At 43.3% G+C, this 16,921-nt stretch overlaps 1 protein-coding gene across 2 annotated transcripts; it reads left to right on the forward strand.

Annotated features, from left to right (window-relative positions):
- Positions 1–239: 239 nt before the first annotated feature.
- On the forward strand, positions 240–16,687 carry FAS (Fas cell surface death receptor). 2 transcript variants are annotated; one of them, XM_084289951.1, is made up of 9 exons: positions 240–318; positions 6,602–6,770; positions 7,366–7,497; positions 12,985–13,096; positions 13,575–13,639; positions 13,998–14,078; positions 14,222–14,283; positions 14,749–14,770; positions 15,568–16,687. In XM_084289951.1, exons 1-9 carry the CDS (start codon positions 289–291, stop codon positions 15,981–15,983), a joined length of 1,089 nt encoding a protein of 362 aa, XP_084146077.1. In that variant the 5' UTR covers positions 240–288; the 3' UTR covers positions 15,984–16,687. The 2 variants fall into 2 exon arrangements, with proteins under 2 accessions (XP_084146077.1, XP_084146078.1); XM_084289952.1 differs by having other exon boundaries at positions 7,366–7,464.
- Positions 16,688–16,921: the final 234 nt, after the last annotated feature.

Raw genomic sequence — 16,921 nt, forward strand, 5'->3', positions numbered from 1 at the left:
CCTGCGGATTGAGGATTCCCTGCCCCAAACCCGGCGTCTCCCGCAGAGAGACAGTGCCCTCGGCGGGGGGCTGCGAGAAGGGGGCTGCGAGAAGGGGGCTGCCTCGGGGACCCTCACAGCGCCCAGCCCGGTCCCGGCTGCCTCCCTCGGCGGGACAAGGACGGCGCCCGCCTCCTCCAGGCCCCTCCGCTCCCCGGCGGGCCCGCCTCGTGTTTACCAACATGGGAGGAGCCCGGCAGGAGCCGCGGCGCTTTCGCTTCGCTGGTGGCTGCGGGACGGCGCTGGGGCATGGCCCGGGGACTCCTCGCCCTGCTCCTCGTAAGTGGCCGCCGGGCAGCGGGGCGGGGACGGGGCGCTGCGGGGCGGCCGGTCGGTGGCAAGGAAACTTCTTTTAGCTGAAATTGAGGCGAATTGCTTAAGTCTGGTGGTGCGCGCGGTTGTTTTGTTTGTTTGCTTTTAATTTTACGATCCTCCGAGCTGTGCTCTCCGCTGCCGCAGCAGGAGGGCAGCGGGCGCCGTGCAGCAGCCGGGTCTGGGCGCCCTCCACCCGGGGCCGGCTGCTGAGGGCTCTCGGCCCCGAGGAGAGCCGGGCAGGGCTGGGCAGGGCCGTGCCGGCAGCCCCAAGCGAACAGCTGAGCTCTGGCCCCCTGCCAGCAGCGAGGCGGGGAGGGCTGGAGAGGCAGGCGAGGCTGAGCACGGTGAAGTGCGGGCGTTTACCGGCAGCGGGGCAGGGCCTTCCTCTCGCTTGGGACGAGGCTCGGCAGCTTCAGGGCTCGGGTCACCCGGCTGAGTTTGTTGGTTATCGCTCCCGTTGCGGAAGGCTGCTGCCAGCGAGGGAGGTAAGGAGGTGCAGCAGTACAGGTGGGTTAGAGCTCCAGGTCTAGGACCTCCAGCATCAGGGCTCCTTGGCCAAAGACCCTGGCACAAGCAGCAGAGAGTGAGCAGGGACCCTGCCCGTGGCAGCAATCCCTGTGCCGTAGCAGAACCGAGCCCTGCATGTGCCTGGGGTACAGGTTGTGCCCCCAGCCTCGCTCCTCGACTCCTCCAAGAACTTGCTGGAATTCCCACTGCAAGAGGCGTCACAGTGTGGTTACACCGCTAGTGAACAGTGGCCGCTTGGGGGGAGGCAGGTTATGTTCTGGTGGTCAGGCAGAAGTTATTCAGTGTCTCATCTGATTTGAGATGCAACCCGCCATAAACAAAGTGATTTATAAGGTTCTGCACAAAGCACCAGGGCGTAAATACAGAGAAGAATTTTCAGCTGCTGAGGGAATTGTTTATTATCTGTCCCTGTATGGGAGCAGCAAACAACTGGCAGAAGTGTCAGTCTAGTTCAGTATCTTAGAACTACTCAGAACATAAATTAAGATAAAAACACCTTCTCTTACCTACTCCCAGAAAAGAAAGATCATTCCTATTCTCACGTTCCAATTGTTTCCAAGTTTTGCTATCCTTTGGAAAGACTGCAGCTCTCCCACATGCATTCTATTGAATATATATATGTTTAACTAGTATGTTGTTCCACTACTTATAAAATCAGTAAACCTGGACAACATTTGACTTGCTCACTTGATTAATCCAGAACGTGAAAGTAGATTGTTGAATTAAACCTCAATTTTGCAAGCAACTCCATAGTGCGCTGAAATAGAAGCAGTTGCAGAGCAATACAGCAATGGCCTATATAGCTAGAGAACATCTAACTTTGCCCTGTAAAACAGGCCACAAAACCACATACCATTCAGAGACAATGGAGAGGAACAGGCCACCACAAGACTGTGAAATGTTACATAAATACTTCGTAAAGTTCTGATGGAATTATTTACAAAGCAGGCGGTCTTCTGGAAGAAGACATGCCTTTGGAAACAGGACTCCTACTTTACTATGCTGACCCTTATTTCTTATTTCCCACAGGACTAATGCACATTTTAAATGTATACACATAGGCAGCCATAAAGCCATGGGATGACCCAAGACTCGAGTGAAGAGTATAAGCACTCCAATTCTGAAAATGCTTATCTGCTCGTGTTTCCACAGTTAACTGTCTTTATACTTGAGGCAACTCACTGAGCAAAGAGAAAGAAGCTACAAGCAAATCGTATCGTGTTACAAAAGGAAAAGGGGGAAAAGTTTGTAATTTCTGTTCTGTCCATCTCTTACTCACCCTTAGCCACAATATCATCAAATTGAGGTGGAAGCTGTTAATACTGTTCCAAGTCTCTTTAATTCAATAGTATCTCTTATGTGTTTATTAGCACAGTGCTCCTAAAAACACAAAATTAAAAACAACCAACCAACCATAGTATCCTTATCCCCCATTATACTGCTGTGAATTGCATGTGAGACAGCTGAGATGTGAAATAGTAATGGACTGAATTTGGACAATTACTTTAAGACATGACAGTAACTGAGGGTTATTACTCTTGCAGGCACTGAACCCATGAACCTCACTTGAAATTTCAGGAGGCTACGATGCTTCTATCTGTGGGGAAATACCAACTCTCATTGCTAGGCTTCAGAAAACAGAACTGCACTTAGTCCTTCTCATAAAAGACTTTAGAATGTAAAGACATACTGTTTTTAATGGCTATTTTGGTGCTAACTACCGTCTTCCGCCTTCGTGGGAGAAAAAAATAGATGGGGAAAAATTGATCCTAAAGATAGCGGAGGCAGAAATGAATGTCATACTAGAAGAACTAAGTAGAGAATCCTCTTAACTAGCGGTGTAAATTCATTTCTCTGACGAAGCCATCCTGAAAGGGGTTAGCACAAGGGAAAATAATTACATGGAAAACTGTATTAAAATTGAGTTAACTCTAGCAACCATTTGTCAAAGAAATACCAGAAGCAAATCAAAAATTAGATAACAAGTTTTTCTTAGCTCCCACTATTCAAAAGAGCAAGAAAAATCCTCCCACACCCACCTGTTTGTTTTGTGTTTTTTGTTTTTTTTTTTAAACCACTTAGAAAGCCCCAATGAACTAATGCACATTACCCCATATAATAAATGTTGGAGGAAAAAAAAGGCCACTGTGTGCTGAAGGCATCACCCTTCTCATCTGTAGGTGTTTATGGTTTAGAAATGGGAGAAGCAGCTGACAAAAGTCAAATGTAGAGATAACAGGAGAAAGAGAGGATTTTTTACTTAGAGGGTGAAATGTTGTAAAGCTCACAAAAGGCCTGTATGCAAATAACATATTGACACGCTTCCAAAGTGATCTTACAGCCCCACAAGATGAGTCTGCTGAAAGGTTTGCATCCAAGGACTTTGACCTATTATGAAGAATACTCGGATGCAGAAAGAATCTGAGGACAGAGTCCCAAAATCACGTGACTTTCAGGAAAATAAAGCTCCTGTCGCTGCCCTGGGAGCATAGATGAAGACAGGTTTTCTACATCTCCTTAGCAGATGCCTGTTGCTAATAGCATTTAAGGATGCTCTAAGAGGGAAGGAAAGGAGGGGAAAGAAAAGATAGAAATGTCTCACTCAAATGCTTAGGCATTTGAAAAGCAACGCAAAATGAGTGAAACCAAAAAAAATTGTGCCAATGTGATAATTCTTACAGATTCTGCTAAGGTTAGATATCCCTGATTGCTTCTACTCCTATGGGCTGCTCAGTTCACTCTATCTTTAGGTTTGACAACAGTTTTTAGTTTACTATGAGAAAGGTAGAACAGACCCTCTGTGAGTCATTTTGGACTGAAAACGCACAGCCTCCCTTTAAATATACTCATCATAAAAAAGTACCTATCACCCCTGCCTCTGAAAACCCCTGCAATGCTTTCCGCTAGTAGCACTTGCTGCTCAGCAACAGCAAAGAGGGGAATTGAGGTATGCTCCGGAAGCTAAATGACTACTGACTTTTTTTCCTATATGAAAGGGCAGACCAACACTTTTGTATAGCAAATTGAATGATTTTAAGAGGGTGCAAATACAGGAGGAGAAAGTTTTTTCTTTAAATTAGGGTATTACTTTGAAAGCTAAAATCTCCAAAAGTTTTCTTATTATTCCTTATACAAGAAAGCACTGCAGGGAGACTTTACAAGCTGAAGCTATGTAGGCTGTTGGGGCTGCTTAAAAGTCAATTTCTGAGAACTGTTCCCCACTTCTTCTAAGTGTACCAGGAAGTTCACCTCTACAAGTGACAGTGGAGGGCTTCCATCCAAAACAAATAAACAAACAAAAAAAAAACAACCACCACCACCACACTGCTTCCCTCCTAACTCTGTCAACCTAGCTTATCAATGTAAGCTTGAGTTTTGCTCGAGGAAAGCTTGTCCATGCACGCACATGGTTGAGCAGACCCTAGAAGCAATTGTACTAAGTTTTATTCATAATAGTCATTTAGAAAGAGTGTTTTTTTTTTTTTCTTTAATTTTATCCTCTTTCCTACACAATTCTCTATACATTTTCCTTACACTAGCATAGCTCCGAGTCTCCTCTTTACTCCCCAAAAGCCACAGGTGCTGCTTCACAGCTCTGATGTGGGAGACGCGTGTGCCAGAGCAGGGTGGGTAGCTCCCCAGTGGGCACAGAGCTTGGCCAGGTGCAAGGGCAGATGAGGAGGAAGGAACCAGCCTAGTGCTGCGGCAGGGTAAAGGGTGGCAAGAAGTGGGCAGGCACCTCTGAGCGCTGGCTGTGTGCTCGGGAGCAGGTCGGTGCTGTGCCACTTGTCCCCGCTGAGTCACAGTTCCTCCATCAGAGGGGAGAGACCGAGCAGTCATTTCCCCACCGACTTCCTTATGCTGTGAGTGCTGCTCACATCTGCCCTCCACATGCCCCAGCCACGCACCTGCACGTGGGGCGGAAAGCCTGGCACCATCGGGCTTTCTGGGGCTGTGATGGCTGCCTTGGGGTTGCCAGAGCCACCGGCCCTGGCCTCTCCACCCTGTTTCCAGACCCTCACTCCAGTCGGGGTGTCACAATGCACCTGGTTCAGCTCGAGAGACAGTGCAACCATCCCCTCCCATCCCTACATGTGGTGGAGGAGCAGAGGCGAGGGGCTTCACCCTCATCCAGGGAAAGCCAAGCTAGGCTGGATGGCAGCCGCCCCGCAGGGCTGCCGTCCAGGCCTGGCTCCCAGAGGTGGTGTGCAGCTGGAAATACAACCCTCTCTTTTTCAGCAAGTTCCGATAACTACAAGAGTTTTCTACATCTAGCTACAGTTACAGCAGGCATCCGAACAGTTTCACACAACTTCATGAAGACTGAATGAACCAACCATTAAATATCACCCTCTGTCAGGGAAAATAAGTTATTAAAAGTCTAACAGTAAAAATAACCAGTTTTCAAACCAGGAGAAAGTTGCTTAAATATGTATATAGCATGTCCTTTGCTGTCAGCATTAATAAACACAATCAAGTTTGTATTAAGCTGCAAGTCAAACGTAAGCTAACCATTCAGAATTAACCTCTTTCATATAGTCAATTATTCAAGTTAAGGTATTTTGCATACTGATTTAAAATGCAAGCAAATGTGTGATTAGCAGGACTTCTGTAGCCCATCCACTGTGCCATGGGTATGAGGACTACACATTTTATTGTGTCTCGTTACCCTCTAATCCCTTTCTGAAAAAAGGGACTCTATCCCTCTCCTTCATAACTGGCCTGTTCTTTCATTTTGCCAAGGACAATAGCACTGGTCCTTTTGTTTCCAGGCATTATTTTCCCCTTCCCCTCATAATTTATATTTTATGTCTATTGTGAATTAGGAAACAGTATTCTGTAATTAAAGGAGGAGCAAGAACAGCAAATATAGAGCGTAAGTTTGCAGTTAAGACTGAGAACACTTCAAGACAAGGACTGTCTTATTTTTTTTTCCTGTTACAACTCCACACAGATAGTATCAGAAAAATAAAAAGGTCAAAATGTTCAAATCAGTCCATAATATCAGCAGAAACTGGGCTAACTAAAGGCAAGTTTTCATTTAACTCTCCTGCATAATAGTATTTCTGGGATGGAACCTAGTTCTCCAGCCAACGAGCTGTCAGCTCATTACATAGCTGTGCTATGTAGACAGGAGACATGTCATACTTAGCGCATGCAAGTCATCTACAGAATGTCCCACAAACTATTGTGAAGAGTAAGGTAAATCATGGTAGATCCATCCTTCTCTTTCCCTCTTTACACCCAAAAGAGAAAAAGGAATGGTTTGGCCTCTCTCTGGTACACAGTATTTTTTTTTTTTTTTTTTTTTTTTTTTACTATGAAGAGAGGGGACAGTGATTGCTAGTAAAGTTACTATTGACTAGTAAAATAGGAGAAAAAAAGCATCATACAATTTAACTTGAGAATGCATTCAAAGAAATGGAAGAGCAGCATAAATTAGTTTGGAAGACGAATTATATTCTTTTAGGACTATATAGGCATCATCTGCTAAGGAAAAAAATAATTGAATTGGAAAACAAAGTGAGAATGAGAACTTCAGTAGGGGGTGAATATGAATATTTTAATGTAATATTCATTTTTATGAATATTTTATGTAATATTTCTATGAATATTTTTAGTAACGGAATGACAATGCTGATGTAGCTCTGTGCTAGTAATAACATGCATCTACAGTCCTTGACAGTTTCTTGTATAATTTGATGTTCTTCTCTCCTAGGTGGCTGTCTTAATTATTGAAGCAGAGTGTAAAAGTGATACTGAACATCCCATACATGTAGCATACAATAGATCTATTACAAGAAAGAGGATCATTGCTAAAAGGGAAATTAAATGTACTGAGGATGAGTACAATTTAAATGGTCAGTGTTGCAAGAAATGCGAACCTGGTGAGTATGGCGACTTTTCAAGACAGCCTTTAAAAGTGGAAACCACAACATGCACAACTGCTTTTTGCTGAGATAGCTACATGGCATGCTGTGGCTTTCTGGTTGCAGTGCTTCTGTCTAACCATATCTTTCTCTATTACAGGACATCAGACGCTTCAAAAGTATTTCTTGAGCTCAGTGCACCAGTAACTTCTCACCACAGATAGCAGTTCACACATTACATGCTCATGACAGAAAAAAAAAATAAAAATCCTATATTACTTAATACAGCTTTCAAAAAGTTTTTAAAAGTGCAAACACAGGGTTTTGCCAACAAGATACTCCATGCTTTCATGGGTTTTTGAGTTTTACACATTCAGTTTTGTTTGGTGTGTTCTCCTCCAGTAATACATTGGAGGAAGAGGGAAGGATAATCAGAACTTGATGTATACTACCATCCTGAAGAACACATATGTATGCTTAAAGAATATGGATTCTGTTTGTATTGGTAAATCAAAAGGTATTAGGGATTAAAACTAAAACCTGGTAGAGGTCTTACAGCTGATGGCTTTTGTCCAAAGGTATAAATCTTATTCGTGTTTCTCTGTCTCTACAGGTTACATTAAAAATATTGACTGTCCAACAAACGTTGGAGAACACTGTGTATCATGTAAACCTGGAGAGTACATGGATCATGCCAATACTGAGGACAAGTGTAAGAGATGTGCTTTATGTGACAGCGAGCTTGGTATGTTTATAGAAATAGCAGCGAGTCTTACATGAGACAAGATTGAACTGAAAAGTCTCTGTAATTCACGAGCAATGGATAGCATGCAGATTAAATTGTTTTAGTAGTAAGATATGGAGGACTTTATTACAAAGTCATACGTTTATCCTCTAGTTTCTTTTTGTTAAGTACAAAAAAGGATGAAGAACAAGCTATATTGGTCTATTATTTCTCCTTATATCTGCCTTTGCTCAGCTAGGAAACGTTTGGAGAGTAATATCCCACCTCTTTCCACACTTGCCTCTACGGCACCTTTCTTTACTTTGCACAGAGGCAGATAACCCACCTGTTCCAAGATACTCTGATGTTGCTAGTTGGATTTACAGTAGTTAATGCTTCTTCACCAGCCTCAATTTTGGATTATGATATGTTCCTGTCAGATTATCTCACAAGCACTGTAATATTTTAGGAGTTATATTGAAGGACCCTACAGATAATGCATTTATTTGGTATGTAGTAGCCTACTTGTGGCCAGCATGACAATCACACACAGAATCACACACAGAATTTTCTAGGTTGGAAGAGACCTCAAGGTCATCGAGTCCAACCTCCGACCTAACGCTAACAGCCCTCCACTAAACCATATCCCTAAGCTCTACATCTAAACGTCTTTTGAAGACTTCCAGGGATGGTGACTCCACCACTTCCCTGGGCAGCCTGTTCCAGTGCCTCACAACCCTTTCAGTGAAGAAGTTCTTCCTAACATCTAACCTAAAACTCCCCTGGCTCAGCTTAAGCCCATTCCCCCTCGTCCTGTCACCAGGCACGTGGGAGAACAGGCCAACCCCCACCTCGCTACAGCCTCCCTTGAGGTACCTATAGAGAGCGATAAGGTCACCCCTGAGCCTCCTCTTCTCCAGGCTGAACAAGCCCAGCTCCCTCAGCCGCTCCTCGTAGGACTTGTTCTCCAGGCCCCTCACCAGCTTCGTCGCCCTTCTCTGCACCCGCTCAAGCACCTCGATGTCCTTCTTGTAGCGAGGGGCCCAAAACTGAACACAGTACTCGAGGTGCGGCCTCACCAGAGCTGAGTACAGGGGGACGATCACCTCCCTCGCCCTGCTGGTCACGCTGTTCCTGATACAAGCCAGGATGCCGTTGGCCTTCTTGGCTACCTGAGCACACTGCTGGCTCATATTCAGCCGACTATCCACCATCACTCCCAGGTCCTTCTCTGCCTGGCAGCTCTCCAACCATTCCTCTCCCAGTCTGTAGCTCTGCTTGGGGTTATTGCGCCCCAGGTGCAGGACCCGGCACTTGGCCTTGTTGAACTTCATGCAGTTGGCCTCAGCCCATCGGTGCAGCCTATCCAGATCCTCCTGCAGAGCTTTCCTACCCTCAAGCAGATCGACACACGCACCTAACTTGGTGTCATCTGCGAACTTACTGAGGGTGCACTCGATGCCCTCGTCCAGATCATCGATGAAGATATTAAAGAGGACCGGCCCCAGCACCGAGCCCTGGGGGACGCCACTAGTGACTGGCCTCCAACTGGACTTGGCTCCATTCACCACGACTCTTTGGGCCCGGCTATCCAGCCAGTTTCTAACCCAACGAAGCGTGCGCCAGTCCAAGCCAAGAGCAGCCAGTTTCTTGAGGAGAATGCTGTGGGAGACGGTGTCAAAAGCCTTGCTGAAGTCAAGGTAGACCACATCCACAGCCTTTCCCTCATCCACCCAGCGCGTCACTCTGTCATAGAAGGAGATCAGGTTTGTCAGGCATGACCTGCCTTTCATAAAGCCATGCTGACTGGGCCTGATCACCTGCTTCCCCTGCAAGTGCTGCGTGATGACCCTCAGGAGGATCTGCTCCATGAGCTTTCCTGGCACTGAGGTCAAACTGACAGGCCTGTAGTTTCCCGGGTCCGCCCTCCGGCCCTTCTTGTAGATGGGCGTCACGTTTGCTAGCCACCAGTCAACTGGGACCTCCCCTGATAGCCAGGACTGTTGATAAATGATGGATAGTGGCTTGGCCAGCTCCTCTGCCAGTTCCCTCAGTACCCTTGGGTGGATCCCATCCGGCCCCATCGACTTGTGCACATCTAAGTGCCGTAGCAGGTCACCAACCAGTTCTTCATGGATAATGAGGGCCACATCCTGCTCCCTATCCCCTTCCACCAGCTCAGGGTACTGAGTATCCAGAGAACATCCGGTATTGCCGCTAAAGACTGAGGCAAAGAAGGCATTGAGCACCTCCGCCTTTTCCTCATCTCTTGTAACTAAGTTTCCTCCCGCATCCAGTAAAGGATGGAGATTCTCCTTAGTCCTCCTTTTTGTGTTGATGTATTTATAGAAACGTTTTTTGTTATCTTTAACGGCAGTAGCCAGATTGAGCTCCAGATGAGCTTTGGCCTTCCTAATTTTGTCCCTGCACAGCCTCGCTACTTCTTTAAAGTCCTCCTTAGTGGCCTGCCCACTTTTCCAAAGCTTATAAACCCTCTTTTTCCTCCTAAGATCAAGCCACAATTCTCTGTTGAGCCAGGCCGGTCTTCTTCCCCGCCAGCTCGTCTTTGGGCACGTGGGGACAGACCGCTCCTGCGCCATTAAGACTTCCCTCTTGAAGAGCGCCCAGCCTTCCTGGACCCCTCTGCCCTTCAGAACCACCTCCCAAGGGACTCCACCAACTAGTGTCCTGAGCAGCTCAAAGTCAGCCCTCCGAAAGTCCAATACAGCGGTTTTACTGGTCCCCTTCCTGGCCTCGCCAAGAATAGTGAACTCCACCATTGCGTGGTCACTCTGCCCGAGACAGCTCCCAACGATCACGTCCTCCACCAGTCCTTCTCTGTTTGTGAAGAGAAGGTCTAGCGGGGCACCACCCCTGGTAGGCTCACTAACCAGCTGCGTCAGGAAGCTATCTTCCATGCTCTCTAAAAACCTCCTAGACTGCTTTCTCAGGGCTGTGTTGTGCTTCCAGGATATGTCAGGGAAGTTGAAGTCCCCCATGAGTACAAGAGCTGATGATTTTGCAACCTCTGTCAGTTGCCTGTAGAATTCCTCATCCGTCTCCTCATCCTGGTTCGGCGGTCTATAGCAGACCCCGACCAGGACACTAGCCTTGTTGTCCCTGCCGATCCTAACCCAAAGGGACTCGACCTTGTCATTCCCAACCTCGAGTTCTACAACCTCGAAAGACTCTCTAATATAGAGAGCCACACCACCACCCCTTCTATGCTGCCTGTCCCTTCTATAGAGCTTATAGCCAGGCATTGCAGCACTCCAGTCATGAGACTGGTCCCACCACGTCTCCGTGATGGCAACCAAGTCGTAGCCTGCCTGCCGCACGATGGCTTCCAGCTCCTCCTGTTTGTTACCCATGCTGCGTGCATTGGTGTAGATGCACTTCAGCTGGGCCATTGCCTTATCCTCCGGCCTTGCCATTGTTCCCCCTGGCACAGCCCCAACAATCCTAGCCTCAGCCCCATCCCCCTTCCTACCTAGTTTAAAGCCCTCTCAATGAGCCCTGCCAGTTCCTGGCCCAAGTAGCATCTCTCAGTAAGTTCACTGATAACGCAGTTGGAAAAAAAGAAAAAGACGGGATTCTACACCTTATTTTCTTTATCAGCCCTGAGGATACCAATAGCTTGTAAGTTCTGAGATCTTGTGTTCCCAAAAGTCTCTTTTTGTCCTCACACGCCCTCATTAGGAACATAACTTGATCTAACAAAAGATGTTAGTTCTTCTGAAAAATTTGTCTTACTAGATAGTTTTCAAAGTTATGGTGGAGATGTGAACTAGGACATAAGAATCAGCTTTGTTTTCCCAAAGACATTCAGCTTTGAACACAGGCTTTTCAGACCTTATACAGACTGGTTAGGGTCAGTGAAGGAAAGCTTGCTCTCTCTTGTTCATCCTCTATTTAAAAGAAAAAGGGTGTTGTAAGAAGCAGAGAAGGGAGCATTCCCAGTGATCTCTTTTGTATTCTCTCAAGTAATAGATAATATCTAAAATTTCTGGAGCTGACAGGGTGGTGTTTTTTGATATATCCAGTGTGCTTTGTGGGATATAGGATCAAATCACGAAATTATAAGGCATGTGGCGTGCCTTAGTGGGTCAGGCCAGTGGTCCCACCATCCCAGTATTTGGTGAGCAAGAGATTCTATTTAAAGAAAAAAAAAATACACCCACAAACCTAATTTCTGTGTTCTGTTCCCTGCAAAGTCTCCTAGCATCCACATTTATGGGAGGGAACATTAGAAAGTTCACCTCCACATAGTCAATTATAATCCATTTATGAGCCCTTTGTGCCTGTTGGGGGACACCAGGTTCCAGGAATTCACTATCCAATGCATAAATACCCAGCATAGATTTTTTTTTTAATTTATTTTAAAACCATTAAACTGATCTCCTACCAGTTTCACCAGGTGTCCTGTAGTTCTAGTATAGCTGAACTTGCAGAATGATAGTTCTTCATTCTTCATATCCAAAATACAGTTTCGTAACCAGAGAGACAGCTCTTAACTCCAGTATGGTTGTTCTCAGAACACCTTTAGGAATATAAAGTTAACTTTATATGTAGTTAGCTTTACATTAGCTACTATAACAAGCATTTTTAGATGGGTAATGAAGATTACTATAGTGAAACAATTCAGTTTATGTACAGTGCCACAAAGGAAGCTAGTTAGTATGAAACTAATTAGAATTAGTTAAAGCTAATGGGATGACTATTTTGTATGGGATAATGTGAGTAATGCTGTTGAAGAGAAGTTAGTAGAAAATATTAGGCAGGAGGAAGAGAACCGTTCTTAGGATCATTCATGTTTGGTATTTTCATGAATGGCATCAGCACTGGTTTAGCAGTGGATTTAACCAAATTTTTGAGAGAATTCATTTTTCTGTTACAGCAGGTCACTGAATGTGCTAACTCAAAAAATCCCTTCTGGTCCTATATACCAATGAAAATAGCTTTCATAGTAGATAAGTCTACTTACAGAAATTCTTTATGCAAAAATATTTTTTTCTTAAACAGTGATCTCTTTCTCATATACATTGAGGACAGGAGAAAATTAATATACTTGTTTTAATACTTCCTATTGAGGGTTCTCAGGAAGAGATAAAAACTTGCTATCTGTCAGGGGGAGTAAAGTAATTGTCTCAGATGTAAAGCTGAGAGATGGGGTACACGATCTTTTGTGGTCCCTTCTTTATACTTGTGAGAAAAAGAAGCTGACAAGTTTGTAAGTGCCAAACGAGTCCTCTAGCAAGTACTTTGTTGTGTTTTTTTTTGTTTGTTTGTTTGTTTGTTTGTTTTTGAGATATCGGCCAGCAGAGGTCTCTCTCTGCCATCCTTGTGTTTCCAGTACTCCCACAGCAAGGTTCCTTATAAAAGCTACATTCTACTTACTAAGGGTTACCAGTACCAGCAGTGGTAGAGCTAAAAACACACAGGTCTGACAAGAGCTTGTGAGCAGAGGCCTATTTTTTCAAACTAACAAACTTTAAGAATTCGTTTTAGGTTTTCAGGTTGAAGAGGATTGTAACACAAAACAGAACACAAAATGCGTCTGTGCAGAGAACTATTTTTGCAGTTCTGTACCATGTACTACACATTGCGAGCCATGTACCATGTAAGTTTATGCTTTCATTGTTAAATATAACAGTGATAATATATTATCACACTTATTTCCAGACAGCTTCAAGACTGGGGCTAAGATAATGTTAACCTGAGGGAAAATATACTAGTTTTCCTTTGCACTTAGCTTGTTCAGCTGGCTTAACTCAGTCAAAATAACTTGCATGCATGCAAGCTTTCCAAAGGCATGCCTAAAAGTCTGTTTACATCCAGCAACTCTATATAGCATTTTCAAAATAATTTAATGTAGTGTATAAGCTTTCCTATTGCCTTTTTGTGATCTCCTGTTACATCTAGAAAATCATTTACGCACTTTTCGCCCCACACTATTTTCATACCTGTTAAGTTCTATACTCTAACATTCTGTTATAGAACTCCTTTAGCCAACAAAAAGCATTAGAGGATTTTTATTTGCTCTCTTGACACTTTATAAAGAGAGAAACAAACCCCACAATAACTCATCTTTTCTGCAGATGTGAAAGTGTCCCAGTTGAAGAAAAATGTACTCCAACTTCAGACGCTGTGTGCGGAGTGGAAGGTACCATTTTAGACCCTAGCATGGTCTAGCATCTGCTGCATTTTGAGAGGCTATTGCAATTGTCATGTTTTACACAATGACCCATAGTGATTCCTGACTGCTAAGGGGATTTGTATCTGCTGGGCCCTGTACTGAAGTATGAAGCACAATTGCCCTTTTCTTCTGATCACAGTAGAGGTACAGGAGCTATTACTCCTTTCTGGGGTTGACTCACAATAGTCAAGACTTTAACAAAGTGCCATCAGGAGTCAACAGACGGGCCTCTACAGTCTGATGCAATCTTGTTAAAAAAAATAGTGTATTGCTGTATTGTGTTTCTTGGCTTAGCTTTCATGTAACATTTCCAATGTTCCAACAGGAATGCCATCATGGGGCATTGCAGCTGTGGTCATATCTGTGATATTATTATTAGTAGGATCTGGAGCACTATTAATATTCTGTAAGTGATTCCCCTTTTCATTATACCTAACATACTCTGAATAAGATATTCAGCTGCTTACTCAGATGTAATTTTATATTCTTGGAGTCCAGAGGAATAAAGTGACCTGGATTTTAAGAATGTTTTTTGTTTTTCTGTTTCAGGCAAGAGAAAACGTAAGGGTCTTACTTGCCTGGAGAACCCAGGTGAAACACACCCTGAAACAGTAAGTGGTATTGCTTAGACCAGATAAAACTCAGCTTGATGCAAGGGAACTTTGTTCCATTTAAATTACCCTGGTACTGCCTGAGCACATGCATGCCTCTCTTCTATGAGATCAATGAATCATAAGGAATCTCAGGAGAAGTAAGAGAAATTCTGGGTTATTTCTTCAGGGTTTGTCATTGTGCTCAGTTACATGACCAAGATGAAAACCTTACAAAGCATCATACCTCCACTGATCTAGGGTACCTGCTCCCCATGTGTATTTTTAGGCAATAGCAATTGTGAGGTGATTCTCCAAGCTTACCCAAGTCAAAATGTGTCCAGTCTGATTCCCTAGCTCATAGAATAGGGGAATCATCAAGAAAACTGTGTCATGACATCTGTTTATCCATGTTTATCTGTTCATACATGGTTGGTACTTAACAAAAACGTCATGTACTCATTTCTTGCTTTCCTCTCTTTTCAGATTATACCACTTGTATATACAGGTAAGAGACAAGTAATTTTTCAAAATTTAGTAGAATAAAAAAAATACAAACATGTAAATCCTACTCTAAAGAAAGGGTATTTTTGTGTAGACTATGCCACTTCCTAGAGCTGTGACTCAGCACAACATTGAACACTTATTAAAGAAGTGCCAGCTTATAATGTGCTTATTAAGGCACACCTTTTGCCTCAGGTCTGTTGTATAAGAAGCAACTACTAATTGACAGTAGGTGGATTTCTTTTCTGCTTACAGCACAGACAACAGGAGGCAGCAAGCTGGATTTCTAAAACCATGGATAATTTTAATAATGGAGTAGCCCTACAGCCAGCAGTAGAATCACAAAAACACAATCCTACCTTATGTTCAAGGGCAAAACCACTGTGGTAACGCCCCATAGGAAGAGAATACAAACTCCAAGGCTATTATCACAAAAAAACTGTCCCATTCCAGGACATTTCCCAATACTATTTGGAGCAAAACAGGTACAGGAGTCATGACCAGGCTTGGATGATAGAGAGGAACGAAGAGGTTACAGAAGGAATTTAGTTCTTTTTAAGATGCTAGAAAGCAAGATGGTTACAACCCTGGATATTTCAATTATCTTCATTTGGTAGGAATGTGTAAAATCAGACCTGAAATATATTGCAAAATCACACATAAAACATACAGAGTCATGAATACCTGAAACTTGGCCTGTTTTGTATAGAAAAAGTATCAGCTCTAAGCATAGGTGCTTAAACAAGCAAAGAACAGTAAGATTTCAGTGCTAAGAGCATTCATTTCCTTTTATGCTTCTAGATGTTGACCTGAGCAGCCATATCCCCATTATTGTGGAGGAGATGACACTCCCACAAGTCAAGAAGTTTGTCCGTTATCACCAAATATCAGATCCTGTCATTGATCAAGTTTTGCAGGACAACTTTAATGATGCATCTGAACAGAAGATTAAGCTGTTTCAAGCCTGGTATCAAGGTCATGGGATGAAAGGAGCCTATGGAACCCTACTAAGCAGCCTGAGAACGTTAAAAATGTGTGCTGTAGCTGATAAAATTGAGGAAAAGCTGAAGACAGTTGTTTCTAGCAATCAGGAAGGCGGACAATCTTATAATGATAATATTGAGCAAAGCAAAGCCTGTAATCAGGAAGATGAGAAATCCTATCATGATAATGCTGAGCTAAGTAAAACCTATTCTGATAGTTTGGAGGAGACATAGCATGGAGTCATTTGAAAATTATTTCTGACTGAAGTAGTATTTTTTAAGTACTACAGCTAACAAACCTTTTAAATGCCATTTTTGTTGGCAGCTGTGAAAGTTTCAAGGTAGTTATAATACAAACAAGGAATAATTATGATTTTTGTGGAGGTATGTTTCCTTTAAAAGATCCTTACCTGTTGATTTTGATTGTTAAGAACTGGGAGGATAAGTTTTCTGGCTTAGTTAATAACAGTAGCAATCAAAGATTTCTACTATAGGACTTCCTACAAAAAGAAAATACTAGTTATTGGCAGAAAGGTTTAGTCCAAATGCATGGTCCTGCATGCAAATCAATGGATTTTTTACATTAAAGTTCTGGAAAGTTGCGTTTTTGAAGGTAAAAACTCCAGTGTTAAGAGTTTATGCAATGTACGATGTAGTATTAATATATAATCACATTTTGCCCTGTTGTAAATGTGATTTCTTCTTTGTGTGAAAGCACCTGTGTGTGTATATTTATATTAGTTTTCTATGTCAAATCCCCCAGTGTTAAGTAAAAGTATTATTTCCCTTATTATCTGCACTGACTTCAAGCCTATTTTGATGTTAAAACCCTTGAAGGAAGCAGGAGCTGGTGTAGCAAAACAAAAACATGGATTTTTGAAGGCAACCTACACCAGCTGTAAAAGTCTCCAGACCCAATCATGCAACAGCCAACGTTATCTTTTCTAATGCAGGAACTGGTACAATGAAAATACCATTAATAAAATAAATAAATCCAAGTAGCACATGACTTCTCTTTTCCTTCTTACAAGATAATCTATACATATCATCTTTAAGTTTTATTTTATTCAAATCAGTAAATCACAAAAAGGGAGATCATTCTCCTGGGGAAGAAGGAAAAAAACAAACAAACAAAACAAAAACAAACAAACAAAAACAAACAAACAAAAAAA

This window comes from Netta rufina (assembly GCF_964035555.1).
Source record: "Netta rufina genome assembly, chromosome: 7".
Taxonomy (NCBI): Eukaryota; Metazoa; Chordata; class Aves; order Anseriformes; family Anatidae; genus Netta; species Netta rufina.